The sequence below is a fragment of the Chaetura pelagica genome, unplaced genomic scaffold (assembly GCF_000747805.2).
Source record: "Chaetura pelagica isolate M959 unplaced genomic scaffold, ChaPel_1.0 scaffold40, whole genome shotgun sequence".
NCBI lineage: Eukaryota > Metazoa > Chordata > Aves > Apodiformes > Apodidae > Chaetura > Chaetura pelagica.
In genome coordinates this window covers 2,992,512-3,011,968 of record NW_009952160.1, presented here as the reverse complement: position 1 = coordinate 3,011,968, position 19,457 = coordinate 2,992,512, and the positions used below count along the sequence as shown (strand labels likewise).

The 19,457-nt window shown below is 39.6% G+C and overlaps 1 protein-coding gene across 1 annotated transcript in view; it reads right to left on the bottom strand.

Annotated features, from left to right (window-relative positions):
• The window catches only part of CAMK4 (calcium/calmodulin-dependent protein kinase IV), a gene marked incomplete at its 5' end in the record, with an annotated part of 111,221 nt that overhangs the window by 4,693 nt on the left and 87,071 nt on the right, over positions 1-19,457 (bottom strand). Inside the window, 4 exons of the mRNA XM_010007236.1 lie at positions 352-478; positions 1,673-1,748; positions 4,262-4,336; positions 6,277-6,367. Of these exons, the coding sequence (XP_010005538.1) occupies positions 352-478; positions 1,673-1,748; positions 4,262-4,336; positions 6,277-6,367 (369 nt within the window). The remainder of the gene's footprint in view (positions 1-351; positions 479-1,672; positions 1,749-4,261; positions 4,337-6,276; positions 6,368-19,457) is intronic.

The window sequence follows — 19,457 nt, the reverse complement described above, 5'->3', positions numbered from 1 at the left end:
TCCCTACAAAGGTTTGCTCTGTGAAGAGGAGTGATGAAAAATCTCAGTCCTATCAGGAAAAGCAGGTATACATGAAAACTCTGGCAGCTGCCAACAATCTGTGGCTTAGTTTGTAGAAAGACCTGAACCTTTCTGGTTTGGAGTGCTAAATTACACCACAGGACTAACAGGGAATATTTACCATAATATAACAGAGATAAGAAGAAGAAAATCAAGCAGCCATATGAACAATTAATTAACTAATTGTTCTGCCCATACTCCAGTCCAGAATGGACTCTCTTTCCAGTCAAAGTGATACTAGTCAAATACGTATCTGCTAAGATACTTCATTCTCATTTTTGCTTTACTTACTAAATCCTTGGCATTCAGAGACACATCATCCCACCAGGGGGATACAAAGTCATATTCACAGTTCAGGATTCTCTTAAACATGTACTGATCTCCCCGTTCATCATAAAATGGTTCAAAGCCACAAAGTCTGGAGGGACAATAAAGAAAGAAATGCATTAAAGATTAATTAGTCTTGGGTTGTCAAGCCCTTTTGCCTGCTTGCTTCCATAGGTCAATTGGATTTCAAGATGGGAGGAGGAGAGGAACAGAAGGAGGAAGGAGTAGAGAAGTATCTGTATTGGTGGTGTCCCACCTGAAGCAGGAGCTCACACACTTGTGTTTTCACGACTGCAGAGGTTTTGTGTGGCTTCGAAGTATCTCCTGAAGAGCTGGAAGATTTTCAAAGGCTGCATATAACAAATGTCACTCCATATGTTCAAAGAGGAATTTGCTGTACATTCTAGCTTGGAACTTGCCTATATTTGAAAGTAAGTTCTGCTTAAGGAAGGATCTCAGTTTCAAGTACAACAGCTACCCCTCAATTTGCTTGGCCATCTCTTTCATTTAGCTTTAACAATGTTCCACACAAAAAAGCTCTTCTATTGCATGTAAAGCTGTGTAGATTGACATTCTGATGTATTAACATCTGAGACCAGAAAGGTACACATACATTAGCTAACTCATTAATCCTGCAGCCTAATGGACAGTGTTGCTTGTCTCAGTTTCATAGTTTGGTAGAGGAAAAATACATTGCTGTATGTACCTCCAAAACTAGAGAGGATATAGGAGTTAACTACCATGCTACAGAAGACACGCATAAAACTGTATCTTCTCACCAATACAAAGTGGACTTAACATGTGCTTAAGCAAAACTCTGATACATATTGTGGCAGAAAATTATTTGTGAGACAAAATCTTCTACATCTTTAATGTTTATGTGTATAATCTCATTTTCTTCCCACTGTAAAACTACTACAAGAATCTTCACTTCCCGTTGCCCAATCTGTTGTTGAAAAGGCACTTAGGATCATAGTATATCTCACAGTTTGTGTGAATGAGAGAAAAAACATACGATGTTTTCTGACACTCATATACTTGTATTTTGTCTTTCATCAACTTCACTGCCATTCATTCACATTAATAGCAAGACCCTGTGCAGACCATGCTGCTGCTCAGGAAGAAGTGTTATACTTCTCACATATACATCCTGTGTTTTTCTATGCTCCTGTATGATATGACTTACTTAAATCAGATTAGGAATATTATATTGAAGTTCAGGACCTCATATATTCCAATGTCACAGCTCGTAAATGAACCACTCCATGTCACTGTCTGCACTTACAGGATGTAAGTGATAATCCCCAGAGACCACATGTCGACTTCAGGGCCATAGGCACATCCCCGTAGTATCTCTGGTGCTGCAGATGACAAAACACTTATCAGTAAGATGAAAGCTGAATGCAGAAATAATGGTCACAAAGTCAACTTAAATTCAAGTTAAAGCCTGTTCTTTTAAGACCTTAAGCAGGAAAATTATGCCCTTTGCTGAATATAAAGCAACAGAAGTCAAGTACAAGCACAGTAGACTTTGGTTTCAAATTGCTTTTTAAGCTTGTGAAAGAAACCGTGGAAAGCTACAGCAGCACTGGAGGTGAAACGTGGTATTTTTGCTTTGGTATTTTACTTACTTACACAGTACTTTATTTTTGGTGTTCTGTTTTAATTGAAAGACAAAAAAGACAAGATCATTTCAGGCAATTGCTTTTCCTGCAGTGTAGAGCAGGCAGAAAGGTCAGGCAGTCTCAGGGGGATTCTGGCTCTGAAAGGTTAGAGGACTTAATCTCTGCCCAAGCAGCTTGGCAGACACATTCGAGGAAAGCTGAGCAGACTTCTGTATCTCTCAGACAGAAACTGTTGCTGTCATGTGTGACTAAAAACATGCACAGTGGCACAGTCAAACTGGGACATACCTACCTCAAGCACCTTTGGCCCCTGTGTCCCCAGGGCTCATAGCTCTGTGCACCCTCAAGGCTTGCACTGACTGGGCACATTTCCCTTGGCAAAGCTCCTGAGGTGGCAGGTGTCTTCCCACATTATGCTTTCACAGCCATGAGCAGCAGGGCCAAGAAGGGCTGGGCTTACTGAAATGTGTGACAGGTTCCTGCTCAGCCTGAAGCTTCTGTTGCCTGTCCAGACTGACCCAGGCTGCTGGCACACTCCTCCTTTGCTTCCAGCCTCTGGCAGGTCTCCACTGAGGCAACTAGCTCTCTCAAGGAATATGCAGTAACATCCCAAGGGAGCAAGGCTCCATCAGGCATGATTTTAATCAGAGTATACACAACTCCCTAACATCCTCCAGGCAGCTGGCTCAGACTTCTTCAAATTACCTGAAGGATTTATCATGCAGGGAACCCATGGAGCATTTTTACAAATCATTATTATAGAAGACAAAGCACAGTAATCACTGAGCTTGCTACCTACCACTCATACAGCTGGCAGCTTGGAAAACATTTGCCAGTCTAAGCACAGACTTTCCCTGTGTCCTTATTCTGCTGCTAGGTAAACTGATGAACAGAGAGGGCTTGTTTTTGAGAAGGGACATTAGATCCCAACTAACTGTAACTCAGGTCAACCTGTAGCTAACAGGGGAGCATACAGGCAAAGCAGACAATAGCCTTAAAGAAAAAGTTGCAGACAGAGCAAGAAAAGAGATGTTAACCACTGTTCTCCCTGCCATCTTAGTTAACACCATATGCAGGGTTCTGAAGAAAATTGGACAGATTTTCTGTTAAATGGCTAATATGCTTCCTCATCTAGAGAACACAATGTCTTCTTGCTCAGGGTAAGGGCTTTTCTCCTTCTTCCACCTCATATCTGCAGGCACAAAGCTCTTCTATTCTCTTCTCAGCACAGACATTCAACCTCAACCCTCCACACCAAGCTGTCCCTATTCTGACGGCTCTTCTATGGGAATAAACTTTTTCCTTTTTTTAAAAAAAAATAATATAAAAAGACAGGTACAAAAAGGGATAAATCCTAACTACAGTTTTATGGCACTTGTAGTACACCTGCCACAAGAGAAGACAACCAGAACATTAATATCTCGTATGTGGAACACAGATTTCTAAAACTAAGCAGACTGCAATTCAGTGCTGCTCTGCTTGGCACCTCTGTGTGCTTGGCAGAGAATGTAATACAAGGTAATGGACATATCACCTGAATTGCACTGTCATCTGTGCTATGAGGTAAAAGAGCAATCTTCTCGTCTTCTCCAATGTCCTCTTTCCTTTGCTTCCACTATTACAAAAGCAAGCCCCAAGTTCTTAGTTTCCACATGGCTTGGCTCAGCTCTGTCCAAAACTACCTGAGATGCTTACCACCCAGCACACTGCTAGCAACTTGCAGCTTCTTGTAGGAGCCCACTAAGGATCCAGAGTTCAGCAAGAATGACAGAAGGAGGTTTCTCCACAAGGTCACATTGATTGCTGGAGGTGAGCATTCACCACGGGAAGCCCAGCACGTTTGCCCTGGTGTAGATGAGATCACCAGTCTCCAATGGCCATTAGGTGGTTCACTGACATGGAACTCTATACATTTTTTGTGTTGTTCATTATGCCTCTCATAGTAAGAAAATTTTGATACTGCATTTCCACTATCATTTCAGTAATTTCAGCATTTTTATGATGGTCAAACTCTCATGCAAGTAATAAACTAGGACCATAACATATGTTACGAGTATTAGGCTTCAGGGCAAGAGAATATGAGTATAGAAAAATGTAGTCCAGTGCCAGTTCTGAATTCTAGCTTTTTATTTCTGCTTTTTAGGAGTTTTTTGAATTTTCACTTTATGAAGAAGCATTTCACATTCAAAAGAGAAACTGTAACTTCCTCACATTAAGTGCAGCACATTGTAAATAGTAAAACAACATACCACAGTACCCCGGAGTTCCACAAACTGTCTTCATGGTCACTTGATCTTCCACAATCTTGGAAAGTCCAAAGTCAGCTGTTAAGATTGTTTAGGAATATTAATGTTCTCACTTCCTTGCAAAATTGTCATTTTTAACATTGTACATTAACGAGCATTTATGAATTAAATGAACTACATCCAGAGATGAGGCTCAATGTGAAGAATCTACCCAGACTGCAATCCAGAAGCAAAATCTGTCCATAAAAATCAGAATTCTCAGCTCTTGCTTGATGGAAACATAGCTTGTATTTTATACTAAAGACTGCATAAAGCCAACACAATGGGATGCCTATGGGTGTACGAGCAGTGATCCAGAAATGCATTTTGGGTATATGTCCAGCTTTCACCCTGTGAGTAACCCAATAAAATTAAGAGAACAATTCTGGGCTAAAAAACTGTGCATCTGTTATTTCTTGGATAGGGGTCAAAGTATGCGGTCCCTGCAAGACTAAATCCCTGCAGTATTTTGATGGAGGGTTTCTAGGGGCATGAAGGTTGTGTCATCCTTTTTGAAGTGTTTCCACCTTGAATTACTACTCAGGCAGAAAGAGCCTTCTTGACATTACATGTTGTACTTGCACGACTCATCTTTTAAAATACATAAAAATTGAAGTTTTCGCAACTCTCTTAGGGAGAATAAACAACTGAGAATAAACAGAACTTCTTCAAATTTCAATTTAGGTGATGACACTTTGGCCTTGAGAGAAGAAAAATAAGAGCATTTTTGCTTTGTTATAGTGAATATAAAAAGAAATGTCTTGATTGAAGATCAGGATAAAAATAGTTCATATTTTATCATAGAAATGCATAGTTAGGTTTTACTTGTCTCTAAATTGTTATCATTCATGTATTATCATTTATCTAAACAGTAATATATATATTTATAAACATGGCTACTCATTATTAATCAGATCTCAAGTTAAACAAGGCAATAATCTTAATGAGATGAACAATCACAGCATTTAGGAAAATGTTTCAGAAGCCCCAACACCACTCTGGCCATCAAACCCAAGCCACTGGGTGGTGCATTAAACTACCACATTACAGCTGTTTGCAGCCTTTCCAGGCTGTAAAAAGAGAAGAAATAAAAGAACTAGAATAAAATTTTAGTTAAGATACCACCATCCTAAGATGCAAGACTCTCTTAGAAATTTATATTAAATTGCTTGAGAGTAGTTTGTGGAAATCTGGCTCTTGAAACCACAATGAACACTGGCCTGACAAAAATGGCAACACTCACTCCTAGCATGCTCACATGTTCCACGCTCCCCAGTAAGGGAGCATGAGGTGATATTTCTTAACTGGTTGCATACAGCTCATGAGCACTGTACAGAGCTCCCCTCTGCTCAAGCAAAAACTGGGCTTACCCTGCATTTTTGGAGGTCATGCCCTTTGCAAGTGGGTGCTACTCCCAACAGGACTGGCATAATACATCCCTGTTCCAGAGAGCCTGTTCTCAGCTTATCACACCTCTTCATCCCCCCCGTTGTGCTGACAGTGCTTTAGAGAGCTTCCCCATGCCCTCTGCAAAGATCACTTTGTCTTATCCCTCAAATCTGCCTTCAAAACCAAAGTCAACCTTGTTCAGTTTGCTTTCTGCCGCTCATCTGCACATTTGTACTTACATACCAATTAATCTTTCCTTGTAAAATACCAGTTTAACAAAACAGAGGGGTACAGAAGTTGTGCACACAGGTGTATGCTGATCTCACCATCCTTCCTGTTGCCCAAGTGCTTTATTGTCTGTCCCAATCTGCACAATTTTGGCTACAAATTCCCTAAACAAGCATCTAGTTTTGTATTGGTTTTAAAAGCACCATGCACATCTGTGCTGGTGAAGAAGTAACATGCTATTTATTTTAACATAAGCATAAGCTTCAAAAAAACTGATGGTGAGACATATATCCTGCGAACATTACTTAGCACATAGAACTGGTACAAAGAAATTAGAGAAGCATATATTTAATGCTGCTCACCAATTTTTAGAGGTGCATCTGGTGCTGGCGTTGCATAGAGGAGATTTTCTGGCTTCAAGTCACGATGCACAATACCATTTGCATGCAGATACTAGAAAAAAGAAAGCCAAAACGTTTAAGTGAGATTAAGATATTATGGTCAAGTATGAGTTAACAGCTTCCTAATAATCTACAGCAGCAAGTGACAGAGTCACTTAACTAATTTTCAGCAGCTTTTTTTCTGCAAACCTGCTCATCAGAAGATCCTTGGATTTTCACTGTAATCTGAATAGGAAACTAAAGTTGTGAAGGTAAAGATAGCATCACCTCAATTTGATATGAAAAACACCTCTAAAAGTATTGTTAACTTTTTACAAACAGTGGTACCTTAAAGGAAGTAATCTAAGAGAAGCTGAGATAACAGAGTCTCACTCAAAAGAAAGTAGCTTCTGCACATTGTAACATTTCAAGAGAGAAGAAAATGGAAATACAACTATTAAACTACTAAATCAACATATTTGAGTAAGAAAGATGCAGTATGTGTCCTGGGCCAGCTATAAACTTTTAAGTCCCTGGAGCAGACTTTTCAAGGGTTTTAAAAGCACCCAATTGCAGAGTCTCAAAATTTAGTATCAGAGATACGTATCTGCGTATCTCAATGGAATTTTAGTTTGTTTAAGTTGCTAGTGATAAAACAACAATACGTAAAACTGCATTTCTCTTTCTTTGGACATTGACTTAGTGGCACTGAGTGCTTTGTATGATTTTTTTTTTCTTACAGTGCAACAAGTGGGGTTTTTTGACTTTCTCTAAAATCCTAAAGTCACAGTGTTTGTCATGACATGGCTTGTGGAGATCAGCCAAAGACATTGATCTGCTTTACTTCACAGTGAAATCCAAGTGCTTGTCCTAGCTGTCTTTTCTACAATGAGATAGTGGATCATTTATCCAAGGTAAAACCGGGAAACTGTGTATGGAAATTGAGGGCTTGTGTGCTGCTACAAAATTTCATCTGTGTAGCTGCACACAGCCATGTCCACCCTGGGTAAATATATGTGTGATCTGTGAATGAAGACATAACTGTAGCAAAGATGCCCCCACAGTGCATCACTGATGTGTTTGAAATGCAAAGATAATAGCAGCACACAGGGAGTATACAGAAAGCAATCAAGTTGGAGTGGACACAAGGAAATGTCTGAACTCATCTGTGTTCATGTATCGCAAATTGGTTTAGCACAACTCTGTGGGAGAGAGAAAGATCAGACATTTCAGGATTGTTTGGTGGAAAGCAGACACTTCAGAGTAATTCGTACCAAGAATCTTTGACCAAATTTGTGCAGAGAAATGTTGCAGCCAAGTCTGCAGTCTTTTAGCAGTCTTTTTTAAACATGCCCATAATCTTAAAAACATTTTATGGTGTGAGGCATGAAAATTTTCTTCTTTTCTCAGAATCACATTTTTGTGGGAGGAAAATTTGTGAAAAACTTTAGGAGATGCTGTTTAACTTTTCCTCCCTTTCAAGTCATAAAGTGAGATTGCTACTGCAATAGTCTGAACTCTCTCTCTTGTGTCCCCTCCTCACAACAGTTGACAGCTACTCCTACCCTCTCCACCATACCATCCTTTATCTCCCCCAGAATTCCTGCCCACCCATAGTACCTAATCTGACCTCTCACGGCAGTTCACATGGATCCCATCACAGTTGCTACAATCCCTAATGTCAGTCCCCACTGCTCTGTTCTCTCTCTCTCCCACGGTATCTCTTGCATGATTTCATATTTGGGCATGAGATGATTGATGCCTGTGGTGCCCACCCCAGCCATGCTTGTGGCTGGGGCTGCCTCAAGTGTCAGATCATGGGTTTAACAGACCTACTGCTAGCATTTTGTATCTTAGAGACCTAGCACTCCTGTCAAATTTTGTTAAGGTTCACCAATAGCATCAATAGGTTTTTTTGTCAACTAACAGAGAAAATGCCAAATGGACAAAAAACCTCCAGTGTTTTCACTGATGCAGAAATTCCATTATTCAACCACACAAGAACTGGCTGTCCTGGCAGATCCCCAGCCCTTCAAGGGGAGAGGTAAAAGGTACCTGCCTCCAAATCATCTTGTTACTCAGTGTCTCCACCACACACAAGCCACCTCCTGTCCTCCAGCCTGAGCCACCTGTCATACACTGAGCACGTCCCCTGCCTCACAACACGCTATGAACAGGATCTTCCAAGACTGTGTACATTTTCTGCATTCCTCCTTTACTCAGTAAATACCCTGGGACTTGTTTGCAAATTTTCAACAGTCCCAACAGCTCTCCTCCCCATGTAGCATAATAGCTCCTGATAATAAGAATATTTGGTAATTACTTTGTCTTGTATATACATGTTACACCATCTTTAGTTCTCTGATTGCAGCTTTGCTAATTTCTGTTACTGAAATAAGGTGGATAGAGAAAACGTAAATCAAAATTCTGTACTTCCATGGCAACATTACATGGATATATTTAGCTGTGGTTACATCCTGTATTGTCTGTGTACTAAAACATAAAATTTACTTGTAGAATAACAGCACTTTGTCTGGCCTGATGAGATGTAGTTTCAACAGAGGCCTCCACAGGATCTCAAAGCAAGGCTTCTGGAAGAAGTTCTTGTGGAAAAGGACTTCTTCATGCACAACAGTTTCATCTGAGCAACTGGGCAATGACACAGGGAAGAGAAATTATGCTTTCTCGTGTACCTTCTCCTTTGATTTTATTTTTTTCTTGAATACCACCTCAAGGCAGGTGCTATAAATAGGGATGGTACTAATTGTAAGGAACACATCACTACTCTCTTTAGTGAAGAAGAATGAACAAGACAAAGTCAAATGCAAATACTAAAGACCTTGAGTAATCTGTATTAAATCAGTGAATTTATATGCAAAGGAAATAAAATAAATCACAGAATCACAGCATGTTAGGGGTTGGAAAGGAGCTCTGGTGATCATCAACTCCAAAGCCCCTGCCAGAGCAGGACCACCACAGAATCTATGCCAGGTCACTCAGAAACACATCCAGACAGGTCTCGAAAGTCTTCAGAGAAGAAGACTCCACAGCCTCTATGGGAAGCCTGTTTCAGTGCTCCATCACCCTCACAGTAAAGAAGTTTTTCCTCATGTTGAGGTGGAACTTCCTGTGCTCGAGTTTGCTTCCACTGCCCCTTGTCCTATCACAGGGTACATATGAAAAGAAATTGGCCTCTCCTTGACACACATCCTTCAAATATGTGTATACATTAATAAGATCCCCTCTCAGTTTTCTCTTCTCTAGATCGAACAGCCCCAGGTCTCTCACCCTCTCCTCAAAAGACAAATGTTCCCATCCCTTAATCATCCTTGTAGCCCTCTGTTGGACCTTCCAACTTTAGCCTTTGAACCCTTGCTATATTCCAACACAGACTTAGAAAACTTGACCTATTCTCCACTTTCTGTATACTTTGTGCCTGTGTTTAATTCCAGGATGTGCTGTTACTGAGCACTGACCCTCCTTCAAGGGGACTGATAAGAAATCAGCTGAGCATTTACCACATCACTATTCTCCCAGGGTATTCTCCCACTGTTCTCTCTCTGGCAGGCACAGGGCCACTGCTGGCAGTGTTGCAAGTTCTCTTCAGCAAGTAAGGGAAAAGTCCTGAAATACCTTTTTATTCCACATGTGAGAGTGATTGTGAGCTGCACAGCCTTTGAGTTTCATGATGTCTCCTCATTAACCATGGGATTTTGATGCCAACTGGATTCCAACTCACAGAATCATCATCTCATTAACTCCTGACATAATGTCCAGTATTGCAATGAACAGAGGTCATATAGCAGAGACAGCAGCAGTGAGTGTCCTCATGACTACTTTTGGGCCTATAGCTTAACCCCTTTGTGAACCTATCCTGTTCACTAGCCCTTGGTCTGGCTTACAGAGAGCTTCCTGCCACATATGAACCCAGCTCCCTCATAAAGTTGCATGAGATAATCAAAGAGATGGTTAAGGGAGCTCCACCTGCACCTCTTCTTCACACCCAACTAACACCTGCCCTCCCAGACAGTGCTGTTTTGTAGGGTATGACACATGATCTCTCAGAATAATTCTGAGTGCTGTGGAAATAGTGCCAGTGCTGTGGAAATGCTTTGGATCAAGGTCTTGGCACTCCTTTTTCTCCTCAGATAAGATGATAGTTTTTTGTGTGAATTGGTTTAGTAGTGGAGAGAAACCTGTGGTCTGATGCTGCTGGGTCATTGGTTTCAATATACAAATTGCTGTCCAGGATGCCTATCATATAACTGACACACTCATGAATACCAGATTTGCTCATGTTTTGAAAATGAACATTTCTCACAATTTTCTTCCTCTGCAGAATATATTTAGGACTTGCACAATGTATTTATTAAAAAATCAAGCCTGAAGGGTCCTGAAAAGAGAACTAAAGTCATGCATACTAATTCAGTAGTGGACATCTTCAGCTATAAATACAGTCACTACATCCCTATGAAGCAGAAAAGAGCATGTTTTTTTTCTCCCTTTTCAGGAATGTCTAGACTTGTAATTAAACTCTTTTTGTAGTCCTTACAAAAGCCTTTACAAAAGTGTGTCATTGCTTAATGAAAGTTACCACACAGTAATTTAAACTGATTACAGCTGTACATTGTTTGATAGAGATGTGGTTAATCAAAAACGTTTCTGAAGTAGTTCAAGAGAAAGTTTAAATAGGAATTCAATAATCTAACAGGATAAAAAAAATAATTTAAAAATCTTGCTTTCTATTCCTAGAAAGGTGAGTGAGCTCACCTTATATATGTAGAATGGCAAAGCCAGTCTCCATATAATTTCCATCTAAATAATCATTCAGAACAGATCTTACAGAGTACAGAGAAATAAATACGCATAATTCAAAATGTACACTCAGTCATACACTCTATATTGATAAACTTTGGAAAATGAGACACGTGGCTTGAAGGAATCAAGAGAAATCTAAAATGTCATAGTTAGTGCATACCTTTTTATTATCTTCCGCATGTATCAGATGATTTATTATTATATATCCAGTAATTGCATAGATATTACAGATTGACACAAGGATACAATATGTGACCTGGAGCTACTGTAGTCTTATCCTAGAGCAGACAATGCAGTTCCTCTGCACCTCAGGCTCCACATTTTAAAAAATGTTGTGACACGTAAACTGTGTTTTAGATGTCAAGTGCAAAGGAGGGATGAGGATACATAATAATCTGTTGTTGAAACTGGCCTGTCCCTTCAGCTAATTCAGGCTTTATTTAAAAGCACAGTAACAGGGCTATTATGAATAGTCTGGTTTTGCGCTTCCATTCATCTCTCAGGCAACATATAACTTGGAATGCAGAACAGGACCTGAAATACTGTATGCTTTGGCTTTGTGAGGAGGATAGTTTGATTCACTCTGATTATGGAAAAATGCATTTATCTGAGTTGACTGTTTACAGTATAAACAATTTATTTAGGGTTCTATTTATTTATTTCTCAAAATACAAAACAATACTTGAATGGATTTTGGAAACAGAGACTGTTTTGAGAAATGCTGCAGAAGTATATCAGAGAATTCTTGTTTAAAGAGATTTAAAAAAAGGCACTGGCAATGATAGTGTCAGAACTCAGCTTTTCAAGAATCAAAGTGTGAAATTGAGCTACATACATAACACAATCCCTTTGACACTGTTCCCTTACTGCAGCCACATTGTTTTTGGGACTGAACAAAAATAAGAAGATTTTATCATTGCAGAAGAAAAGAAAAGCAACATTTATTTCTTTTCTGGATATATTTCAGCAAGTTTTGGCCCTCTATATCTGGATAACAACAAAATGGAGTCTTAGAAAGCCCTGAAATACTGAAAGCTTCTCCAAACATGTTCCAGAAAGCTTATTTGCAGTTTTCTTTCTCTTAATGTTTGTTCTGGAAAATTGAAGTGTGCCATAATATCTACTACTTCATATACTGACTTCCAGATACTTTCATAAAACTTAAATTAGTCTAGCTAAACTCATTTAACAGAATATTTAGTGGAACAAAGAATTTTTGCCTTTGCATTAACACAACTTATTTGATTAATGATTTCAGATACTCTTTGTATTATTAAAAAGTATGAAGAAATGCATCAGTACAGATACATAAACCTAAATCCGTTAATTTTCTTTGCTGCTCTACTATATTCAAATTCATTACGCAACTCAGAAGGGAAGTACTAAGTTAAGCAATTAGATTATATAAAGTTTTAACTACAATCTCCACAATTATTTTCTTTTACATTTGGCAACAGATTTATCTTGTAAATGTTCCTGGTTTCAGAAGACTGAAGGAGCCTTAAGGATGATGACACTATACCAGCTGTGATCACAGCAAATCACGTAAATACATTTCTGTACAATCTGACGTATGTAGGAGAGGATAATGCACACACCTTCCCACACAAATCCCTTCAGTGCAGAGAGCTAACTGTTTGCAGTGGCAATGACATTCTCCTCTTAAACTGTAAGTAGGACACAGCATCAGTGTAGGTAGAAGAGCTTTGCTATAGCGGCTTCTTAAATCCACCCAGAAGAGCTGCCCACCTGCAGACTTTCACAAGTCAGTGAAGAAGTAACATACATTAACAATGTTACTCATACAGCCACTCAGCTTAAATTTTCTCTTTCTGCATGTCTGGGGTGCAGAAGACAAAGATGTTGCTTCTCTTCCTGCAACTGACAGACCCCTTGTGTGGGGTGATGCCGCCATGTCCACAACTACCAGACGCCCGCTGCATGTCTGCTCTGTCCAGTCGCGCAATGAAAAGGTGAAGGAGATCTGCTATTTTGTGAAAACTCAATAATAGCTAATGAAATTCAGAAGAGCCATGATATTAGATGGAGAGTAACGTCACAAAACTGCAATGGGCAGAACTTACTTAACATGTGTGAGTTGATCTGTCAGAGCTGCCAAGGTGCAGGAGCTAGAAAACCTACATGAGCAGCCCCATCCCTAAAACAAAACCAAAAGGCAGTAGTAGTTCTGTGCTTGGTATCAGCACCTGCTTCCTCTGTAGTTCTGCACAACTCCCAGCACCTCTTTGCTCAGCTTACTTCAGTTAAGGATAGCTCTCCCAAGTGTGCTGAGGTTTTATTGTTTGATCAGTGGTCTGAAGACAAAAAGCATTACATGCACATGACACTGCTACCACTTTTTTCTACTCACTTCCTGACTTCAGCATTTTTTACTATATTGACCATAGTATTTTTATTAAAAAATAGAAAAAAAAAAATCTATAATAAGAAAGAGTTTTTAACTAACTTAAAAATCTGAATTTTTTTTAGAAGTACTAGTGATACAAGCTGAAAAATAAAATCCAAAAGCTTCATTAATCCACTCTATGCTCATTTGTAAATTAATCCCACTATAGCAAATTTAAAAGGAAGCAGAGAGGAATTTTGCAAAATCAGGTTTCTTTTTTCAAGACGATGGCATAAATCTGCAGAAAGTATTTCATCAAACTGCCATCCCTGTATAGAAAAAAGGTTTCAGCAAAACCACTGTAATTCTAGCAAATCTAAAAAAGGAAGTAGGTTCTGTATTCTGAGTAGGTTAACAAAATTCAAAGAACATTTTTGCAAGCTAGTAGTGTCTTCAGTTTTTCCATTAAGAAATTTAAAAGATACTAATGAAAAACAAAAACTAGGGTAGATCTAAAACTGCTGTTAATGATACTTGGTGCTAACTCAGGCCTCAATAACCTCCAGCATTGAAAAGCCATTTAGCTGATGGAAAATTATTCCTAGTTAGGTTCCACTGTCCTGGGTTGAGCCAGGATGAAGCCTACTTTCCTTTTACTGTTTTTTTCTTTTTTCATTCACTGAATTCTCTTTTAAGAGACAAGCTTAACAGCTAGTGGACTCATAATGCCTGAATGTTTACAGTTAGTGCCAAGAGACCATGGACACTTTTCTCTGCTTGCTGAGTCTACTGCTTTAGATACTAAAGAAGCAGAAGACTCCACAACCCTCCCATAGGGAGAAGCAGACGAGATAGATGGCTAAATTGGTTGGAGATATTCCATCCATATATAATTCAGGGATCATGGAAGTCAAGTCCCTTCCTTTTTATTCCTTTCTCTTCCATCCATGGCTGGCGTCCAGGGAGGACTCCATCTATCCATCACCATTCATCCCCAGGCCCGTGCACCCCTGAACCTCACCACTCTCCCCTCAGCTCCGGTCTGCTCTGCTGCTTTTGCCAGCAGCTCTGGGACATTTCAGAACTGCTCACAGCTCAGGAGATACCGTGGGACTTGCTGGGGGTGGGGAGAGGTGATGGGGGTTTTGCACATTCCTGCACATACTTGTATATAATTGTACATATTTTATCATTAGTATTAAATTAAATCTGTCTAGTTTAGTTTTCAATCCGGGAAGTCTCTCTCCTTCATCATCTCTCTCCTTTGCTACCTGGGTGGGAGGGGGAGGGGATCAAGAGCGTTATTGTCATTGGCCTGATTATGGATCTTGAGTCAAACTGTGACATTGACTAACCACAGAGATTTGCTGACCATAGCTCTAATTAGCCACAGGTGTACATCTGTTTATTCTACAGCAACGTATTTTAGTTTTCTTGCAATAATGTAGGGTTTTTTAATACTCTAATCAAAGCACTTCATGGCTTTTCATTAATTTCTCTCAGCTTTTAAGAGGGATATTTCATGAAATAATGAAACTCTTAAATGTGTAGGCCAGAGGCAATACTACTTGCATTTGAAGAATAAGGTGATTTTGTTCTGCTGTTACAGTACAGTTACATTAGTAAATTAACCCATGACATAGAGTGCTCCTGGCTGCTAAAACTCAATTGTCTACATGGTTCCAATTTTCAGAACAGCCCGGGGTAAATCAGTAGTGATCAAAACAACTCCCTGCTTTTAAAGCCAAAGAGTATTCCCACCAGGCAATCTAAAACTGACCCTGTTGTGTTGAGACTGACCAATTTAATTGTATGGATAGTGGCTTTGCAAGCCAGCTGGCATTGCTGACAGAGAGTGACCCCAGCTAGTTTACTCGCATCCTCAAAGATCTCGTAATTAAATTAGTGGGGTACTGGTAAGACCAGACCACTGGAATTTTGCATCAGAGATGCGTGTGACCACAGCAGAGCATGTGTGTTTTGGCAGGGTCAGACTCACAGTTCTTTCAACAGAGAGATTTCAGGGTAATAAACCAATTAATGAAGATAACATTTCTCTTGCTCATTTGTGAAATGCTCTTGCAGAACTATACATATAAAAAGTCTATAATTTTTAAACACATCAATCTATCTAATCAATAGTTGTATTGAATTGCATTTGTTGTATTGAGTTGCATTTGAATTCCTATTTATGCATAAGTCACATGCAGTTGTTTTACGCTGCTTTCCTTGAGTTGTGAAGCTTGGCCTACATGTAATAGCACCAGTTGCTAAGCCTAACACTGATCTTACATTTAAGAAAGGACTGCCTAGATCATAGAATTTTTAAATTTTTTTTTTACTTTTGTTAGAGAATTTTTAATTTATTTTTTTTTTTTACTTTTGTTACAGAATTCTTACAAAATATAGTTCTCAACAGCACTGCCCGCAGGGTCTACATGCACAGAAGTTTTTCCACTTTGTTTGCTATCACCTCCTGTTTAAAGAAAGATCAGCAGCAGATCAAAATCAGATGTTTAATTTATAACAACAACAAAAAAAATCTCCCTGTGGATTTGGTGCTGTACTACAGAACCTTAACCAAAACTGCTGATTTTTAAAACTTGCCATAATATGGAATTCTAATGTCCAAGTATTCTCTCTTGTGAGATTCATTAATATGGGAAAACACTGTAAGTGATTTAATTTATAATTCTGTTTTTTCAGTGAAAAAAATTCAGAATTCTTTCAAAATTTATTTTTCTTATTTTTGATGTGGATCTACCTTAATTTAATCACAAATTTTGCTATTATAACAAAGATCTCCAAAACAACCTGAAAAAAAAATAATTAAATCTGTTTCTCAATTATTGTGGCATACCCTTCCTAGGGTTCAGAAAAAACTTCTAATAATATTTCACCAGAAGAAAAGCAGTTGTGCTGGGTTATATATTCTAAGAAAACTCACAGATACGGAATTGAGAAGAAAACTTTGTACTTTGTCTTTACTTTGCGGACAGATTGTATTCCAAATGCAAATAAGCCCATCTTTTACAAACTGCAACCCTCAGGGATATTTCTGCAGGACAGCAACAATAATTTGCAACAAACTCATATAATACAAGCACTTTCCATGGTGAGCAGCAATCAAACATGGCTATGAAACTGCAGCACCTGCCTGCATCCTGCAGAGGATCCTGGGGTACAAAACCAGGTCTGGTGTATGTCTCACAGGCCATTGGTAGATACTAAATTTCAATTAGGATTTACAGCTAGAAAAACCATGTGGCACACATCACAAACTGCAATGAAGTCTATGGAAACAGTGTAAAAGTTTGTATTTTCTTCAAAGAAATCAAAATGTGTATGTTAGGTTTGGTTTTCCTACTGCACTACCGTCATAAACCAAGTATCTCTTCAGCCTCATCCAGCCTACAGTTAATGCTGTAACTCTCAGAAAGAGTTGAGGTTTTCTGTTTTAAAACAGTGGAATTAAATGCAATGACCATCACTCAGCTGCATATTATAACTGCACTCCGAAGGATGGAGATGGGGTGGCAACAGATTTTTCTTTTTGTACTTCAAGTTAGGATTGTGGTTTTTTTATTATGAGAATTAAAGTTTGGGGACCAAGTTAAATTTATTCTCATACTAAAAAATAGCCACAGGATAATCAGAAATCTAGCTGGTCTAGATTTCACCTTTATTCACTGGTCTGCAATCATTATGTGATACAAAATGCATTTATTGTTACTTTAACTTCAGACCAGTTATCATCTTGCTCTTTAGTTCCTTTTGTAAACCTGTTCTCAGCCCAGTGATTAGCAGGGGGAATGCAGAATGTGCAGGAAATTTAATCCAAGGGCAAAGTAGGTATAGTACTTCCAAGAGGGACAGGAAAGTAGTTGGTGTGTGGAAACCTCTTCTGGAGAACCAGGAATCAACGGGTGAGTGGAGACACTGCTGTGTGATGAGATGATGCCAAACTTGCCCTGTTCAGCAATGCAAAGTAAAGGTTTGAACCGCTGTCTATAATAACTACATTGCAGTGAATGCCAGGCAGGGTGGAAGGAAGGGTTTAGGGGTTCTTGGCTCAAAAAACCTACCAGAAACTAGCTGTGAATATCTTTAGGCTAGAAATGAGAAAAAAGGCTCCTCACTGTGAAAGCCGCAAGCATTCAGGGCAACCTTCCAAGAAAGTGAGGGAAGGTCAAAGCATGGACTATTTCTAAGGTGATGCTCAGTTATAAAGAAGACTACATGATACAGCTCCTATGAGGGTAGCGACTGCAGCAGAGAGCTAAGGGGATATGTGTTGTCTGGACTTGTGATGCTGCAGAGAGAAACTCCTCTGCCTTCCTTCAGGAGAGTTTGTGTCACTTGTCAAAACCATCCCGATCATCTCTCTCAGCATGGTCACCAGGGAAAACCACCAAACTTTCCCATTCAAATCTCTGCTGTCAACCAGTGCTGCAGTGACACAGATAGCCAGGTCATCAGACACCCTCTTAGGGGGCTCAGGAGGCAGTGACCTGCTTTAGTCCAACTGCCTGTCCTCCTCCTCCTGCTTCCTGGGCATTACCTGGGCACTCAGTGGTGGCTGCAAAGGGACAGCAGGATGGGGAACGAATGGGAGCAACAGGGAGCAGGAAACAGTATGTAAGGATTGGAGGCAGTGTTGCACTCTGGATGTTGAGATGTTGCTGCAGCTCTGTTATCTGCAAAGGAAAATTTGCCTTTAAGGTGGATGCTGGGTTGCAGCATTTTTTCTTAGAAAATTGTAGTTTTCCATTTTTCCACTTCAAAGATTTCTTTTAGACTGTATTGGGTATTTTTCCTTCTCCCATACTATACTACAGATTTTTGAATGTTATTCAGTTGCAGTTTTTAGTGGCTTCTGTGGGTTATGCTGCTTAGCTGCAATACGATTTGATGCATGGGTAAGAGCAGGATGCAAAGCACTTCTGCACTGGGACTAGAGGAGGATACTCAGGCTGGAAGTAGGAAGGCCAAAACAGAAACAGTGAGCTAGGAGGACTGTGTTCTACCAGTGAACTAGAAATGACAACTGCATCCTTAATTGCCCTCAACTCAGCACTTGAAAGCGTGAGAATCTCTGCCTAGCCAAGGCAGCAGTACACAAAGTGCTTCAAACAAGTAAGTGGAAATCACTTTCCTGGGATGCCTTGTACTGCCCTGGAAGAATTTTATATGAGCAATGTCTTTTGTCAGGCAAGAATAACTCAACCTGCAAGTCTGTTAACAACAAGTCAAAGGGGAATGTATTAAGGGGCTGCTAGATCCAGCTCAAGGGGGAATGTGGAGCATCAGGAAGTGATGAAAAGGAAAGGCACTGCTGAAAATGAGGTCTTTCAACTTGTAAGGATCAGAGAACACTGGCAAATATATGTTTCACTTAGACTTTTGGCAAACACTAGCATTGCAAACTGCAAGGCTTAGCTTCCCTACTGTCTTGTCTATGACACAGTTTCTACTTTATGTACATTCTTTTGCTTATGTTTTTATTTTTTGACAATTTGCATTCTTCAGCTCAGCCCTCATAACTCTGCTAATAGACTGCCTACAATCCATCTTTGCTTCTATTGTTTCCTTCCACCCCCTTTTTTATGTTAACTACTTTTCAGGTACCATTTTTCTTCTCTCTCATGTTCTTCATCCCATAGGGATAGATGGTGAAGCCAGTTGTATTTGCCTGCTTATTTGAGGTCCTGCCTCTTTTCTCTACTATCACACTGACTTTTTGTCTTAGCCTGTCCTCCTCCTTCAGCTCAGGTCTCTCACATCCCCTTGCACTTCTTCTGTTACTCAGGTATTCTTCCAAGACTTGTGTTAAGCACAAACACCCATCCACTTTTAAGAATCCTGTACAGCATCCTGTAATTTGACAGCACACTCTGTAATACATAATGTGACTGGAGAGATGATCAGCATTCAGTATTGGTGTGTCCACTGAGTTCTGTAAAATAACCTCTTCTCTCAGGAGCAGTAATCATTCCTG